We start from the raw sequence: 18,309 nt of genomic DNA, 5'->3' as shown, positions 1-18,309 counted from the left end.
GATGATAAATTGCACGGCAGCGGTCGCCGCATAGACAACGGCAGCGAGGGGATAACAATCCCGATTACCAAGAAGGCTCAACCCGCTGGCAAGTTGAAATTATATCTGTACGTGATTATGGATGCGCAACTTAATATAGAGAATGGGAGATTCGTGCAAGCCATCTATTGATTTGCCTGCCGGCAAGCCACTGCCTGCCAGCAAGCCATCTATTGATCTACCCCGTGACCCGCACTGCGCCATAGTGTGCGGGCAGACGGGCCGTGGGAAGACCGTTTTCGTGCTGGATATGTTGGAGGGGTACTACCAGGTTTGATAACATCGTTATCATGTGCCCTACTCTGCACATGAATAGAACGTACACGGAAAGACCTTGGGTGATGATGGACCCGGACGTACACAGAGTCGACCCGGGGACACGTCTGCAGGACTGGTTGAAGGCTTATCACAACAAATTTAAAGGGGAGTCGACGCTGTTCATACTGGACGACTGCAGCGCTAATCGAGAAATAACAAAAAAGAGAGAGACATGCTATCGTACCTGGCCTTCTCCGGCCGGCACGCAAAGCACAGCGTCTGGGTGCTAACGCAGAAGTTCAACTCGGTGTTGAAAGACCTCAGGGAGCAGACACGATGGGTGGCCTTATTCCACTGCAAGGACAGGGATTCGTTCAAGGAGTGTTTGAGAGAGAACGATGTGATGAGCAAACTAGAACGAGAACGTGTGAAGAAACAGCTCGCTGAAACTAAACATGCTAAGCTCGTGCTTAAGACAGACCAACCCGTGGCCTATAGGGTGTTTTAGCTTAACAAATGCTTAGCAATGCTAAGCAAAGCTTAGCAATGCTTAGCAAAGCTTAGCAATTAATTGTTACAGTCCTATAGGGAAGACTGATGGTTGTTTTTGAAGTGTTCATCGCGTGCAACTTAACCTTTATCTCGTTATGTTTCACCTGCATCGGGTATTATATTATTAAAACTAAAACTTGCTTATTACATTATAAGATGGAGTGTGATGAATTGCTAGAACAACTGTTGGTGCCACAGGATGAACTGTTGCCGCAGGTGAGTGACGACAAGCGAGAGAGACTGGTGGCGCTGGCTGTTGGTGGTAAAGCCAAACAATACTTTGGGGACTACACTCCCGATAAAATTCACAAAATGTCAGCCGAAGAAATCAATAAGCTGTACGCAAGATACGAGGCTAGACTCGGGGCCGAGATGACAAAGACTATAGGATCGGCTATGACCCAGATCTACACTGGTATTGCGTCGTACTTCCTTCCCATTCCCCAGGAACGCCGACTTTACCTGTGGGTGGACCTTGAGAAAGACCCTTTTATTGAACACGCCTTGAGCTCTATCAGCTGCGTGCTGTACCACAATACGGCATGTTCTTAGCCCCAGTGACGGCGGCGATTATCACACATGAAAGCATTGCCAATTTAAGGAGGGAAAAAATAATAGTAATGGTATACAAGATGGATCAAGAAGTGACTCCGGCCCCAATAGAGGAAACCCCAACTGGGGGAGACCCCCCCAGGAGGGTTTCCCTCACCCGGAGGAGAATCTTCCCGAGGAGAATCCTACAGTCACCAGGAAGAAGAACCCTAAGAGAGTCGCCGCCGCTAGAAAAAGGTGGTCTAACCAACATAAGAGTAACTACCCTTCACTCCTGTGGATTGCAGGCGCAACTGCTGCCGCGGCTCTCTCATTATTGTTATATAATAAACAACCCAACACTCCATCCCTCCCACACAATTAGAGGTCAACCCACATATCATGTTATAAATATATATTTTTATATCATATACATAATGTCTGAGGGTAAAACGTTCGTCAACGATGCATACCACGCCACTGTGGTCGCCAGTCTAGCCATAGGGTACGCTCGGTTGACCAAAATGGTGCTTAAACAACCGACTATCAAGCTAGATTTCAACCTGCAGGATATGGGTATGCTCATAATGAACCTGGGTATGGCGATGGCCACCAAGGACATCCTCGTAAAACAAGGGATCCTACCCGAAAATATTTTGAAGTAAATGTAACTATATATAGGAAGGCTACGATCACCATGATGGTTGGCGGGGCGTTAGTAAACGCCCTGGCATTTTCCGGGAGTAATTTCCTCTTCTCGAAACTACATGGGTCGGACGTGGAACGAAAACGCCACGATTTGGCCTTGGAGCAATTTCAAGCCGCGCACACAGAGTACGAGACGAAACTTATACAGAAGAAAGATTTCATTAACGAACAACTCCGGCGTGAGAACCATGCCATTAAAGCATCCGAGAGTTTTGAAGCCGCAGCGAGAGAATACTTCCTGGTAACCGGCAAACAGATAGAACTACCCTCTAAGCCCACACTCGCTCAGTACTACACACCATCCCCGGGGCAAAAGGACCGGGAATTGATCTTCATCGCGCTGGGTCTAGCAGCGACTGCGTTGGTTGTAAAACAATTAGAATAAGTACTCATATGAGTATACTAAAGATGAGACCTGGCCCGTACCGATGTCAGTACATACTTAGGGGGAAGACCGAGACCTGTGGTAGGAAATGTAGGATGGAGGGGTACTGCTGTTTTCATAGAAAATGTTTTGCGAACTACACGTGTTCCGTGTGCGGTATTGGAGTGAAATGTCACTACTGTTTATGTAAAGCCCACGGGGCAAACGTAGTCAGGCACCAGCTTATCTACGAGAAGAAAAAAGAATGTAGATGCCTCCTTAGCATGGAGGTGTAATTTTTTAATGATTGGAGGAGTTACCTCCAGTGACCCAATTAGAGCCTGTTATACCCCTAGGTATAATAATGCCTTCATTCATACGAATTCCATCCCCGGCTTTTGGCCTGAGAAGCTGGTTGATGTTTCCGGGTAAATGTAGTATTGACAACATCAGACCTCTGGTCATTAGCAAACTCGAAGAGGAAATAAACGAATTGGGACACATCAACTTGCAAATGATTGTTACTACAAAGCTGGATGTCTTCAGAGAACAAGTATTGACTGAATCAGCTAATATATATACGTGTATACCCGACGTTCTGGAAATAATAAAACGGGAAAGCTATCCTGAGCCCAGAATCGATACTGTTATTCTAAATATAGCGCTGGGTGGGGGACTAGATTCGTGGTGAAAGTTACCTCCCTTGTTGGCATCCCAATTAGAGATTGTATACAACTTGGTATAACAATGACTACTGTCCGAGAGCTCAAGCAGATTGCGAGAGAACGAGGTGTAGTGGGTTACTCCCGAATGAAGAAACCAGCGTTGTTGAGATTACTCAACAAACAATCCCCTCCCACGGTAAAACAACTAAAACTCCGAGCGAAAGAGCTGGGATTGACGGGTTAGTCGCACTATTACACAACCCCGTAGTAAAGCCCCACACTGTGAAACAACTCAAACAGGAAGCCCGCGAGCTGGGGTTAGTAGGTTATTCCCATATGAGGAAGTCTCAGCTTGTCGAACTATTACGTCAGAATAGAGCTATTGACCTAGAGTTCATGCGCACTGAGCGTGCTGTAGGTAACTAGTCACTGATAAAGTCGATGAGGAGGAACGATTTGGGAAGTATAAAGTTTCAAATCACAGTGAAAATGTAGCTCGATAAACAGCAGGGGGGAACCCCCAATGGGGGGGTCATTGAGTACGTTCAGCCTTACTTCCGAGGTAAACAAGAAGTCGTGACTCATACCGAAACTATAGACGAGTCAATCGATATCAGTTTTCAGCAGATACGAGAATACCTAGAACGCTATACACACATGGGTCCGGGTGGGTCGTGGATAAAATCGATAATGTCTATCTAGACATAGCTAACTACGGGCCATTCAGAGGGGGGGGTCGTACCTAGACTTGCCCCCCTACTACAAAGCAAAACAGGCCATGGTCAACATCAAGAATAGAGGAGACGATTGCATGAGGTTAGCTATCAGGTCAGCCTTGTTTCCAGCTGACACTAATTCGAACAGGCCTTCCAGCTATCCCCAAGACGATGGGCTCAACTGGGATGGTATAGCCGAACCCACCCCCATATCCCAGATCACTAAAATAGAAAAATAGAATGATATAGCTATTAACGTCTTAGGGCACAAAGGCGTACCCCTACGAGTACATGGATGGCTGGGCCAAGTTTGCCGAGACCCGACTACTCCCCATCAACCGATTTTACAGCAACCTGACCGACTCGACAATCACCCAAGACGATTACTCGCACGCGATTAACGTATGGAATAAACTGGGCTGTAAGAATCTGGGTGACTACCACGACCTGTACTTGAGAACAGACGTACTCCTGCTAACCGACGTGGTCGAGACGTATAGGAGGACGTATTTTAAGCAGTATCAACTCGACCCCCGCATGGTACTACACCAGCCCAGGTCTATCTTGGGATGCCTTGCTGAAGAAAAACGGAGTTAAGCTGGAATTGCTCACCGATTACGACATGTACCTGTTCATTGAGAAAGGCTTGCGAGGTGGGATCTCCATGGCCTCTAAACGCTACGCAAAAGCCAATAATCAATAGGTGAAGGGCTACGACTCGAACAGCCAGCCAATGGACTTGGAATACCCCAAGGCATTGCACACATCGCACAACAGCTACCCCCTGGCCCCCGAACGTATGAAGGTTAACCCAGACTGGATGTCCGAGTACCAACATAACTTGCTGGGTGGGCGGGTGGCAGACGTTGAAAAACTAGTGCCCAACTTAATGAATAAGACCAAGTACATCGTTCACTATCGAAACCTACAGCTGTACCTGTCGTTGGGTATGAGGCTGACCAAAATACACAGGGTGCTCGTGTTCAACCAGAGCCCCTGGATGGAGCCCTACATCAGAATGAACACGGACCTGCGAAAGTTGGCCATCAGTGACTTTGAGAAAAACCTCTACAAGCTCATGAACAACTCGGTGTTTGGTAAGACAATGGAGAACCTGAGGAAACGTGTGACCGTGAAGCTAGTCCGGTCGAAAGAGGAAGAAAACCTCAAGAAACTGATAGCCAGCCCGGCATTCAACCGGAGCAAGATATTCACCAACGACCTGGTGGCCCTGCACATGAAGAAAAGCCACATCAAATTCAACCGGCCTGTTTACGTGGGGATGAGCATCCTCGATTTATCCAAACACCTGATGCACGACTTTTACTACAACGAACTGAAGAAACAGTACGGCGACAGGTGCGAAGTGCTGTACACTGACACTGATTCCCTGCTGATGGAGATTCGAACCGAGGACGTGTACGAGGACATGAAGAAACGCCTCGATTTGTACGACACCAGCGACTACCCCAAGGACCATGCCATACACAGCATGGTAAACAAAAAAGTGCTCGGTAAGATGAAGGACGAGTGTGCCGGCACGCCCATAGCTGAGTACATAGGCTTGAGGCCCAAGATGTACTCCATCCTGAAGGCCGACAATGGTGAGATCCGAAAGGCGAAGGGTGTTGAGAAGTACGTGGTGAAACAACACATCAAACACGCCAGATTCAAGGAAGCCCTGTTCAAGACCCGCACCTTCAGTCATCAAATGAACACGCTTAGAAGCGACGGGCACAGGATATACGGACTGACGATAAACAAGACGTCCCTGTCGCTGATGGACACGGAGCGTTGGCTAGCCATCGACGGGATAAACACATACGCGTACGGGCATGAGAAAATTGAACCAAGAACATAGGTGTATATATGTCGGGATGTCACGGAACCAGAGAAAGTTTGAGGCTATTTACTACAGCCTGCGTGGGTACTGGAAAGGAGCTAGCGCCGTACATAAGCTGGCCAAAATGGCGCGAGTACCCCCGGACGAGGCCAAAGCGTGGCTTGAAAAATAAGCCCTGTGGCAGATCTATTTACCGGCGCCACGCTACGTGCCTAGAAGAAAGTTCGGTATTAACATACCCAATAGCGTTCACCAGGCCGACCTCCTGTTCCTACCCCACGAAAGGAGGTACAAGTATGCCCTAACCGTCGTTGACGTGGCCAGCCGCTACAAGGAAGCCAAACCCTTGACCACGAAAGACTCGGCCCAAGTAGCCCGCGGATTCGAACGCATATACAAACGCAGTCCGCTGACATGGCCCACAGAGCTGCAAGTCGATCCCAGGCGGTAGTTCATGGGTGCCATGTCACAACTGCTAACCAAACATGATATCAAGGTCAGGCGTGGCGCTACCGGGGCTCATCGCAGTCAAGCCATAGTTGAGAGATTCAATAGGACTTTGGCTGAGCGCTTATTCAGGCATCAGTATGCGAGAGAGATGGTCAACCCCGGAAAACGATCGACGGAATGGGTAGCGCGGCTACCTCAGGTGGTGTCGGCTATCAACCACGAAACCACCCGTCTCACCGGCAAGAAACCAGCCGACGCTATCAAACTGAAATCAGTGATAGCAGAACCGGCTGCACCATCACGTGGGAAGGAGAAACAGATACCCAATAGTGCCCTCGTGAGGTACCTCTACCAGCCGGGGGAGCACGAAGGGGACATTCGGAAACGAGCCACCGATCCGATATGGTCAGTCAAAACTTACAACATAGATAAAGTGGACATCAAAGCCGACGAGCCGAACTTGTACTACTTGAAAGGTGGGCCAGGGAGAGGTTTCGTTAGAAAGCAATTATTAGTCATACCGTACGGCACAACGTTACCCCCCAAGCAAAATATTTAACACTTACTGTTGAGTAATCCCAATAGTATCCTATAACCAGCTCATTCAAATTAAGCTGTTTCCTCGAGGTCAACACGACATAGTGTCACGTGATCAGGAAAGTGCTAGTTTGCGGTCCCAGCTTTGCAATCTCAGGATAGACCCGTTAAACTGAGATTATTCAGCTAAGTCCCCGGTAGCTCAATCGGTTGAGTGGTGCGGCCCATTATGTATAGTTTGCGCGAGCTATACATGTGGGTTCGTATCCCGCCGTTGCCTCAGTGGAGATTCCTTACAACTTTGTGTGGTGTTTCGGTAAGGAATCAGGATCATATCAGTTGGGTCGCTGAAAAGGGCTTAGCTGAGCGGGGCACTCTCATGGCGAGAGAAAGGCAGCTGACGCAATTCCCCTTGGGAGAAGCGCAACATCATCTTTCGATTTCACCTTTGGGGAATTGTGGCTGCCGGGGACATTTTACTACTTTTTAGAACCTTTCTATCTTTCTATAGGTATATTCGCGGTCATAGTGACACTATTGTGTCACGTGGGGGCCGGGAAGTTAACTGGGGTTCAAAAGATCTAAGGGCCTGACAAAAGCTTTATTTGTGAAATAAAGCTTAACAGAGGCTTTTGTTGGACTTGATCTCGGACAATCATTGTATATACTACTTGCAGGTAAACAGCAAAGGAATTCTCTCCACTGTGATAAGGATTCCCTGACATTTGCTCCTAATGCAAGGGGATAATATGTGGCCAGTTTCAGCTATTCAGGGTGCAGGAATTTACAATGAACACAACGAAACTCCCATTATTATCCCTCGGTGCTACGAGTTTTCTGATAGCTAAATATAAAAGATTACATTTATAAACTGTGGAGAAAAGTAACGCTTACTGCCTATTCCTAAATACATTCTATTCCTAATACGATACATTGCTTGTACATGTGTAACATACTAATTACACGTACATGTGTACAAGATTGCCTTTGCACTTGTGGAAAACTATTTTTTAACATTAGCATAGCATGACTTTGCATCTGCACGTGTGGAAAACTATATTTGCATGTCTTAGTTAAATGGTCAGATGAATTGTCTGAACGTGTATGTCAGATGAATTGTCTGAACATGTATATCAGATGAATTGTCTGAACGTGAGTGTCAGATTAATTGTCTGAACGTGTGTCAGATGAATTGTCTGAACGTGTGTGTCAGATGAATGGTCTGAACGTTTGTGTCAGATAAATTGTCTGAACGTGTATGTCAGATGAATTGTCTGAACGTGTGTGTCAGATAAATTGTATGAACGTGTGTGTCAGATGAATTGTCTGAACGTGTGTGACAGATGAATTGTCTGAACGTGTGTGTCACATGAATTGTCTAAACATGTATGTTACATTAATTGTCTGAACGAGTGTGTCACATGAATTGTCTCAACGTGTGTGTCAGATGAATTGTCTAAACGTTTATGTCAGATGAATTGTCTGAACATGTATGTCAGATGAATTGTCTGAACGTGTGTGTCAGAATAATTGTCTGAACGTGTGTCAGATGAATTGTCTGAACGTGTGTGTCAGATGAATTGTCTGAACGTGTGTGTCAGGTGAATGGTCTGAACGTGTGTCAGATAAATTGTCTGAACGTGTATGTCAGATGAATTGTCTGAATGTGTGTGTCAGATAAATTGTCTGAACGTGTGTGTCAGATGAATTGTCTGAAAATGTGTGACACATGAATTGTCTGAACGTGTGTGTCACATGAATTGTCTAAACATGTATGTCACATGAATTGTCTGAACGTGTGTGTCAGATGAATTGTCTAAACGTTTATGTCATATGAATTGTCAGAACATGTGTGTCAGATGAATTGTCTGAACGTGTGTGTCACATGAATTGTCTAAACATGTATGTCACATGAATTGTCTGAACGTGTGTGTCAGATGAATTGTCTAAACGTTTATGTCATATGAATTGTCAGAACATGTGTGTCAGATGAATTGTCTGAACGTGTGTGTCAGATGAATGGTCTGAACGTGTGTGTCACATGAATTGTCTGAACGTGTGTTTCAGATGAATGGTCTGAACATGTATGTCAGGAGAATTGTCGGAACGTGCATGTCAGGAGAATGTCTGAACGTTTGTACCAGGAGAATTGCCTGAACGTGTATGTCAGGAGAATTGTCTGAACGTGTATACCAGGAGAATTGCCTGAACGTGTGTGCCAGGAGAATTGCCTGAACGTGTGTGCCAGGAGAATTGTCTGAACGTGTGTGCCAGGAGAATTGTCTGAACGTGTATGTCAGGAGAATTGTCTGAACGTGTATAACAGGAGAATTGCCTGAACGTGTGTGTCAGGAGAATTGTCTGAACGTGTGTGTCAGGAGAATTGTCTGAACGTGTGTGTCAGAAGAATTGTCTGAAAATGTGTGTCAGGAGATTTGTCTGAACGTGTGTGTCAGGAGAATTGTCTGAACGTGTATGTGAGGAGAATTGTCTGAAAATGTGTGTCAGGAGAATTGTCTGAATGTGTATGTCAGGAGAATTGTCTGAACGTGTATGTCAGGAGAATTGTCTGAAAATGTGTGTCAGGAGATTTGTCTGAACGTGTATGTCAGGAGAATTGTCAGAACGTGTGTGTCAGGAGAATTGTCTGAAAATGTGTGTCAGGAGATTTGTCTGAACGTGTGTGTCAGGAGAATTGTCTGAACGTGTATGTCAGGAGAATTGTCTGAACGTGTATGTCAGGAGAATTGTCTGAAAATGTGTGTCAGGAGATTTGTCTGAACGTGTATGTCAGGAGAATTGTCTGAACGTGTATGTCAGGAGAATTGTCTGAAAATGTGTGTCAGGAGAATTGTCTGAACGTGTGTGTCAGGAGAATTGTCTGAACGTGTATGTCAGGAGAATTGTCAGAAAATGTGTGTCAGGAAAATTGTCTGAATGTGTGTGTCAGGAGAATTGTCTGGAAATGTGTGTCAGGAGAATTGTCAGAACGTGTGTGTCAGGAGAACTGTCTGAACGTGTATGTCAGGAGAATTGTCTGAACGTGTATGTCAGGAGAATTGTCTGAAAATGTGTGTCAGGAGATTTGTCTGAACGTGTGTGTCAGGAGAATTGTCTGAACGTGTATGTCAGGAGAATTGTCTGAAAATGTGTGTCAGGAAAATTGTCTGAATGTGTGTGTCAGGAGAATTGTCTAAAGGTGTATGTCAGGAGAATTGTCAGAACGTGTGTGTCAGGAGAATTGTCTGAACGTGTATGTCAGGAGAATTGTCTGAAAATGTGTGTCAGGAGATTTGTCTGAACGTGTATGTCAGGAGAATTGTCTGAATGTGTATGTCAGGAGAATTGTCAGAACGTGTGTCAGGAGAATTGTCTGAAAATGTGTGTCAGGAGATTTGTCAGAACGTGTGTGTCAGGAGAATTGTCTGAACGTGTATGTCAGGAGAATTGTCTGAAAATGTGTGTCAGGAAAATTGTCTGAATGTGTGTGTCAGGAGAATTGTCTGAACGTGTATGTCAGGAGAATTGTCTGAACGTGTATTGTCAGAGAATGTTGTCAGGAGAATTGTCTGAATGTGTATGTCAGGAGAATTGTCTGAACGTGTGTGTCAGGAGAATTGTCTGAACGTGTGTCTGAACGTGTCAGGAGAATTGTCTGAACGTGTGTGTCAGGAGAATTGTCTGAACGTGTGAATTGTCAGAAGAATTGTCTGAACGTGTATGTCATGAGAATTGTCTGAAAATGTGTGTCAGGAAAATTGTCTGAATGTGTGTGTCAGGAGAATTGTCTGAACGTGTATGTCAGGAGAATTGTCTGAACGTGTATGTCAGGAGAATTGTCTGAAAATGTGTGTCAGGAGATTTGTCTGAATGTGTGTGTCAGGAGAATTGTCTGAACGTGTATGTCAGGAGAATTGTCTGAAAATGTGTGTCAGGAGATTTGTCTGAACGTGTGTGTCAGGAGAATTGTCTGAACGTGTATGTCAGGAGAATTGTCAGAACGTGTGTGTCAGGAGAATTGTCTGAACGTGTGTGTCAGGAGAATTGTCTGAAAATGTGTGTCAGGAGATTTGTCTGAACGTGTGTGTCAGGAAAATTGTCTGAATGTGTGTGTCAGGAGATTTGTCTGAACGTGTATGTCAGGAGAATTGTCTGAACGTGTATGTTAGGAGAATTGTCTGAAAATGTGTGTCAGGAGATTTGTCTGAACGTGTATGTCAGGAGAATTGTCTGAACGTGTATGTCAGGAGAATTGTCTGAACGTGTATGTCAGGAGAATTGTCAGAACGTGTGTGTCAGGAGAATTGTCTGAAAATGTGTGTCAGGAGATTTGTCTGAACGTGTGTGTCAGAAGAGTTGTCTGAACGTGTATGTCAGGAGAATTGTCTGAAAATGTGTGTCAGGAAAATTGTCTGAATGTGTGTGTCAGGAGAATTGTCTGAACGTGTATGTCAGGAGAATTGTCAGAACGTGTGTGTCAGGAGAATTGTCTGAACGTGTGTGTCAGGAGAATTGTCTGAAAATGTGTGTCAGGAGATTTGTCTGAACGTGTGTGTCAGGAGAATTATCTGAAAATGTGTGTGTTAGGAGAATTGTCTGAAAATGTATGTCAGGAGAATTGTCTGAACGTGTGTGTCAGGAGAATTGTGTGAACGTGTGTCAGGAGAATTGTCTGAAAATTTATGTCAGGAGAATTGCCTGAACATGTTTGTCAAATGAACTGTTTGCATATGTTTGACAGATGAATTGTCAGTACACGAGTATAAGGTCAAATATCATATAAGTGTGTAAGGTACATTTTCTGTATGCATGTCAGATGATCTGTCTCTGCATTTGTTTTGTTCCTTCCGGGTGAAATATCTATTTGTACATGACTTGTCCATGCGTGTATTGTTCATTTGTATGTTTGGAATATTAAATAATTGTTCATCACCAAAATATTAACTGCTTGAACATGTATGTAAGATCAAATATTTGTGCATAAGTGCAGCAATAATAGAGTGCACGGGTGTAAAGAAAGGTTATCCCATTATATTGTTAAGAAATACATACCTGTCATCACCACTGCTGCTGACGCCCAGCTAGTCCACACCAACATACCTGTCATCACCACTGTTGCTGACGCCCAGCTAGTCCACACCAACATACCTGTCACCACTGCTGCTGCTGACGCCCAGCTAGTCCACACCAACATACCTGTCATCACCACTGTTGCTGACGCCCAGCTAGTCCACACCAACATACCTGTCATCACCACTGTTGCTGACGCCCAGCTAGTCCACACCAACATACCTGTCATCACCACTGTTGCTGACGCCCAGCTAGTCCACACCAACATACCTGTCATCACCACTGCTGCTGACGCCCAGCTAGTCCACACCAACATACCTGTCATCACCACTGTTGCTGACGCCCAGCTAGTCCACACCAACATACCTGTCATCACCACTGTTGCTGACGCCCAGCTAGTCCACACCAACATACCTGTCATCACCACTGTTGCTGACGCCCAGCTAGTCCACACCAACATACCTGTCATCACCACTGTTGCTGACGCCCAGCTAGTCCACACCAACATACCTGTCATCACCACTGTTGCTGACGCCCAGCTAGTCCACACCAACATACCTGTCATCACCACTGCTGCTGACGCCCAGCTAGTCCACACCAACATACCTGTCATCACCACTGCTGCTGACGCCCAGCTAGTCCACACCAACATACCTGTCATCACCACTGTTGCTGACGCCCAGCTAGTCCACACCAACATACCTGTCATCACCACTGTTGCTGACGCCCAGCTAGTCCACACCAACATGCGTTTCATCCCTGAAGGGAAAACAGTCCTCATTGTGGATCATGTGCAGTCTCTGTGTGGGTATATTTACAGACACATTGATAGATGCTTCTGTTTCATTAATAGCACTTTTCAAAGTTTGCATATTTTACAAGGGGTCATTTAACAATGAAACATTATGTGGAATAACAAACTACTTCATGTTTGGCCTTTTTGTCTTGTGACGTTGTTCTTTTCTTCCGAAGCTATTCCAAATGATAACAAAGCATAACTTATTCATTTTGTTATTATACGTTGAATGCTTGTCAAGAGGTTACATTTTATAAATAATGCATGCTTCCAAGCAAATTATTTGCACTACTTAGTTTTCTCATCTGTTGGTGTGTCCGAGAATCGTTGTTTTCAATAACATTGCGAAAAATAGTTTATAATTTTAATTCTGCTGATAATAGGGAGATAACTCCATTAAAATCTGTGTACTTCGGACTACTGTATAATTCGGACTTTTTAGTCGGTCCCAAGCTGGTCCGAATTAGACAGAGTGCACTGTAGTAATAAAGCACTCATGATCAACATGTTTTGGACTTGTATCTCTTTTGCCATTCCTGTGAGTATTTATGGGTTAGAAGATAAAGTTAGTATTTACTACCTAATTGTAGTGGTGTGTGGTCCTGTGCATAGAGTTCAGGTCACAAATCAGTTGAACCTAAGCAACCTTGAGCGGGGAGAGTCCGTATGGGTGACCGCTTGACACCTTGAAACCTGAGAGTTTCTAGGACTTGAGTCCTGCCCACAACGAAGCACATGTGATACATGTGGTCTCACCTAAGGCACGTAAGTTTGTTCAAAATTGCCTCTGTTCACCCAGCAGGAAATGGGTGCCCGGTGGGATATTAACCTTCTAGCGCCTCACAGGCAGCTTGTGTTATCAGGGTAACAGAGGGTGACACGTGATTGTAAAGGTGGGGTGACACGTGATTGTAACGGTGGTGTGACACGCGATTGTGATAGGGGGTCACACGTGATTGTAAAAGTGGGGTGACACGTGATTGTAACAGTGGGGTGACAGGTGATTGTAACAGTGGGGTGACACGTGATTGTAACAGTGGGTGACATGTAATTGTAACAGTGGGTGACACGTGATTGTATCAGTGGGTGACACGTGATTGTAACAGTGGGTGACACGTGATTGTAACAGGGGGTGACACATGATTGTAACAGTGGGTGACACGTGATTGTAACAGTGGGTGACACGTGATTGTAACAGTGGGTGACACGTGATTGTAACAGTGGGTGACACGTGATTGTATCAGTGGGTGACACGTGATTGTATCAGTGGGGTGACACGTCACTGTATCAGTGGGGTGACAGTTGGTTGTTACAAGAAATTGTTCAAGAGGCACTTGGAAGCTAGCTGTATTTCATGATTGCTACTTCTTAAATCGTGAAATTGCTTGATATATTTGTATTGAATGACTTACACATTTCTTATACTGTGTGTATTTAGTTGTTTTGCAACGGTAGCTACAATGGTTGTGACAAAGAATTATGTGTTAAGACAAAGGTTTATTCAACATTTATTATTTATGCTTCGGTGTTCTTTTGAATCTATTTTAACAAACGGGTCCTCGTATTTCATTTTGGTATTGATATTGTTGTTTTGAACTTTAATTCAGGAACACTTCGGTAACTGAATTGTGTAGTTACTATATTTTAACACATTTTGTTGAAGGTTAACATTTTAACTTCCTTGGGACCAACCTTGCCCAGTAGTCACCAAAGAAAAAGGGATTGAAAACAAATTTACATTCAATTAGTCTTCAATCCCTTCTTTAGAAATATTGACAGACTGTCACTGATTACTGGTGGAGAGGCTATTCTATATTGTGATTGGTGTTTACCCTAATAACTTCTTCCAGTTGTTTGTTCAATGTTAGAATGTAACCAAACCAAGCATGCCATTTCTGAACATAAACATTCTTTCTTGAAAACTGACTTCTATGAATTTATCAAAATAGCATATACAATGCGGCCTCTCCTGTCAAGTTACTTTTATGTTAACTTAGGTTTCATTTCACTTTTGTTTCTTTTCAAGGCAATGCTAGGCAGTCACCATTGGTGGCCACAGCTGCACATACAGATAAGGATAAGGATGAAGATGGAAATCCCAATACTCAGCTCTTTTAACAAGTTTATTTGTGTACATCACATATTTACTTACTGTCACCATTCCATTGTCAAAATGATGTTTGCAGTATAATGCCAGCCATTATTAAGATCAAATCGGAATTGTAAATAACCCTTTAAGAAACATATAAAACGCTGTTAATCCCCTTAAGCTGCTGGGTGAACGAGAACACCCCTATAAAACATCGTGCGAATGTCTAACAGTAAAAATAACAACACATGCCAAATGATGCCTGTCATATTGCATATACATCATACTTATCAAATCTCATTATGATACATGCCACCCACTGTATGGCAGAGCAAAGGTCAACCTGGTTTTGTCATTGGTGCTGTTAAATTGGGTTTTTTTATATGACCTATTGTTAGAGCAATTATCACTGTTCACTATCATGGGCGTAGTTAGGTTGGATAACTGACAATCCGGACAGCTAAAACATGTCTTTATACATAACCTGTACCTGACTCACGGTTACAGTAAATCGGTATTTCCCCACTAAATAAACTATTTAGAAGTTTCTTATTGTTTGAAATGTCATGAGATAATGTGCTCATGTTCCCTCACAAAGCTATTTACATAACATTCATAAATATATTTACGATTTGAGATGTAAATTACGTTTTTCAGGTTGAGTGAGTTTTGTTTTACACCGCACTCAGCAATATTCCAGCTACATGGCGGCGTTTATCTCTTTGATATGTTTGTCTCAATATTGATTAGTGTATGGATGTGGTACATGACATGAAACTTTCCAATCTTCACATTATTATTTCTATGTACGAACGCACAACCTCTACTTTGTCTCGCGATAGGGTAGCACGCATCTAATAATAGCATATCAATTCCTAAGACTTTCCTCGTATATTTCTAGTTCCACCTACCTTGCGTCCGTGTGTGCCGCCCTCCAGGTATAGACTGCTGTGGCTGAGATAGGGAGGAAGGTGATGCTGTGTCCAGGGACAATCGCTTTGATATAGACGCATCAATGATTCCAGCTCATTGTCAACAACTGTAAGATATATAGCACAATGCCACCTAAATGGTTACACACTAGCAACGGACCGTTGCTGAAAATATTAACTTCAACAACGCGCGTATCGTTGTTGTTATTTTAAACATAGGATGCAGTAAAATGTTTACGACAACATGCATCAGGAGTATACGTCCATTATGTAAGGCCACTGTTTCTTGACTTCATTAGAAGCAATAGACACTGAGAACACATCTCAAATAACATTTTTAAAACAAGAAGAATCCGTGGGTTGAACACCATATTGACAACTATCTGTCATTAAAGCTGTAAATATGTATATAGGGTGTAGTAAAACATTTCCAACAAGGGAAGAACAAGGCGCAACCTTGATGTGACTCAATCGTACCCGTGCATCGCCATCTCATTCCTCGTGCATATGCAAATATACATCGCTGGAGTTCTCTACCAAGTGAATATTGGAGAGAGTTCAAGAGTGTATGCGTTACTTGACAAAACGGGTAATTGAAAGCCTCGAATTGATTGGCCACGAGGATAATCGACAGGCAGCTATTCTTCCTCTATTCTGAGGTCTAGTGAAGTGAAGCTCTGTGAAACAACCCGTTTTGTACTGGGAACATAAACACTTGCTCCGTAATACATACATCATGCTGCAGAGCTGAACTGAAGATGAATGCCAGCTTCTGGAGAAAGATACAACACGCTCCTTCCGGAAGGGGTTTGTTGTAATGGTCAGCATACATGAGGTTGTTTGGAGTCAGGAGTACTAAGCTCTTTTAACATATTTGTTGATTGACAAGGTGGTTTGACGGGGTATCCACGCCCTTTACGTTATCATAACCCACGCACACCTTCCTCAGATAACATTATCCGTCCCCAAGCGCTGAGTGGTGGGCGTTCACTGTGCTTCTTATAGAAATACTCCAGTGTGTCTCAGGGAGTATGTGCAGATCACAAGGAGGTGGTCTAAACAATGACAGAACATTCTTCACCTGAACAGTACTCAGATGTGGTCTGAACACATGTGTTAGTAAGTTGGACTTTGATGGTTGGTGGCAGCAACCGTTACGGGGTGGTTCTATGTGCTGGACAGCGGCAGGGTTGTGGTGTGCTGGGATTAGAGCAGGGTTAAGATGTTACTGCATGTGACAGAATGGAAGCAGGGTGGGTAGGGATGGAATGTCATGCGGTGTTCTGGAATCGGCGCAGAATGGTACTCATGAATGACAAACATTACAGATTGAAATGAAATATAGTTTAATTCAGCAATAATTATTTCATTGATCATTCAAACTAATATAGCACTTCATACACTATGTTTGACAGGTGAACAATGGATACACTGTGGCATACCCTGATCTAATTCATCTATAATTATTTTTGTGTGGATAACACAGTGTCCTCTCTATATATTGTTGAAAATATACAGGGTAGAGTTGTACTAGACGGACGGAAGAGACCCTTGAGTGCAATACTTGAATATCAATGTTCAAACATGACTATGTGAATAATTACATTTAAATATGAGTACTTGTGTGTATGTTCATGAACAACGGCGAGAGTTTTATGGATATACAACTTCTTTAGTTGTTTCTGACCGACGTGTCGGTGTAACTACTAACACCGTTATCCAGCAAGTGTTAGTAGCTACACCGACACGTCGCTCACATTAATAATAAACAAGTTGTATATCCATTGATTTCTCCCCGTTGTTCATCACACCAACTTCTAAACGCCACTCAAAGAAGTTATTCTCCTGAAGTATTGTTATGATGAATGGTGATGCGGAGAATACACCTGTCCTTGGACCATCCCATTAATTGACTCTCATAGTGCCTCACGCTTTGATAGAAGGCGGCGTCAGCAGCTCCTGGTGGCAATCTCAAATTCACATTAGACCTTCATCAAGCTAATCAAGAGACTGTTTAATGTCGCACAACACCTTTAACATTCCAAAAGAGTATTACGAGATATTCAAACAATGACCAAGCATTTCATCCAAACAGCATACAGACATCAAACATCCGATGAAGACAACTATTAAACAACAAATCGTCTCAATCAAGTTTAGTCCGTGAATGATGTGACGTTAAATGAGAACTGATAACACTAAAACACAATAAGTCATTAATAACTGGAATGTTTGTGTCCATGGAAACAACAGGTACACAGTTACCAAACATGTATATACGAGAATAAACCACAGTACAGGTCATGCATTCGCTAGTGGCGCATGTGCACACTGCCTCAGTCTCTGCGTTTCCTGAGTACGCTGTCCTACAGGGTAACCCAACACGGTACGGTTGTTACATTGTTGTTCCGTACGAATTATGTTGTTATATGTGACGAAGCACCGTGCTGAAAGACCGTATTTCATTGTTTCATAATGGGCTGCAGGATGTCATTGTAAAGGGTATATTCCATAAGTGTGGTTAATAACCACCCGCATCATTACTCTTTCACCTCCAAATATATCGGCATTTTGTATGCAGTTTGCGGCAAAACGAGTATGACAACAGTTCCCCAGCGCTGATCACGCCATACTCTGCATTCCTGACACGACCCACATCGCATTTGAAGAAGTTGTTAACACCGGACGGGAAGTCTTCTGCATTCAAGACCTGTCCCAAAAAGGCAGTTCCGATCAGATATACTTTGTAATTCTGAGAG

At 43.8% G+C, this 18,309-nt stretch overlaps 1 protein-coding gene across 1 annotated transcript in view; it reads right to left on the bottom strand.

Moving 5' to 3' along the window:
• The window catches only part of LOC124278513 (cell wall integrity and stress response component 2-like), a 40,078-nt gene extending 24,427 nt beyond the window's left edge, over window positions 1-15,651 (bottom strand). The window contains exons 1-2 of the mRNA XM_046714214.1: window positions 15,530-15,651; window positions 12,436-12,492 (exon numbers count right to left, since the gene is read on the bottom strand). Coding sequence (XP_046570170.1) covers window positions 12,436-12,490 — 55 coding nt within the window. The 5' untranslated portion in view covers window positions 12,491-12,492; window positions 15,530-15,651. The remainder of the gene's footprint in view (window positions 1-12,435; window positions 12,493-15,529) is intronic.
• Window positions 15,652-18,309: the final 2,658 nt, after the last annotated feature.

The sequence above is a fragment of the Haliotis rubra genome, unplaced genomic scaffold (assembly GCF_003918875.1).
Source record: "Haliotis rubra isolate DU_JTF1 unplaced genomic scaffold, ASM391887v1 Scf239, whole genome shotgun sequence".
In the NCBI taxonomy this organism is placed as follows: Eukaryota; Metazoa; Mollusca; class Gastropoda; order Lepetellida; family Haliotidae; genus Haliotis; species Haliotis rubra.
This window is presented reverse-complemented; position numbering and strand designations above follow the sequence as displayed.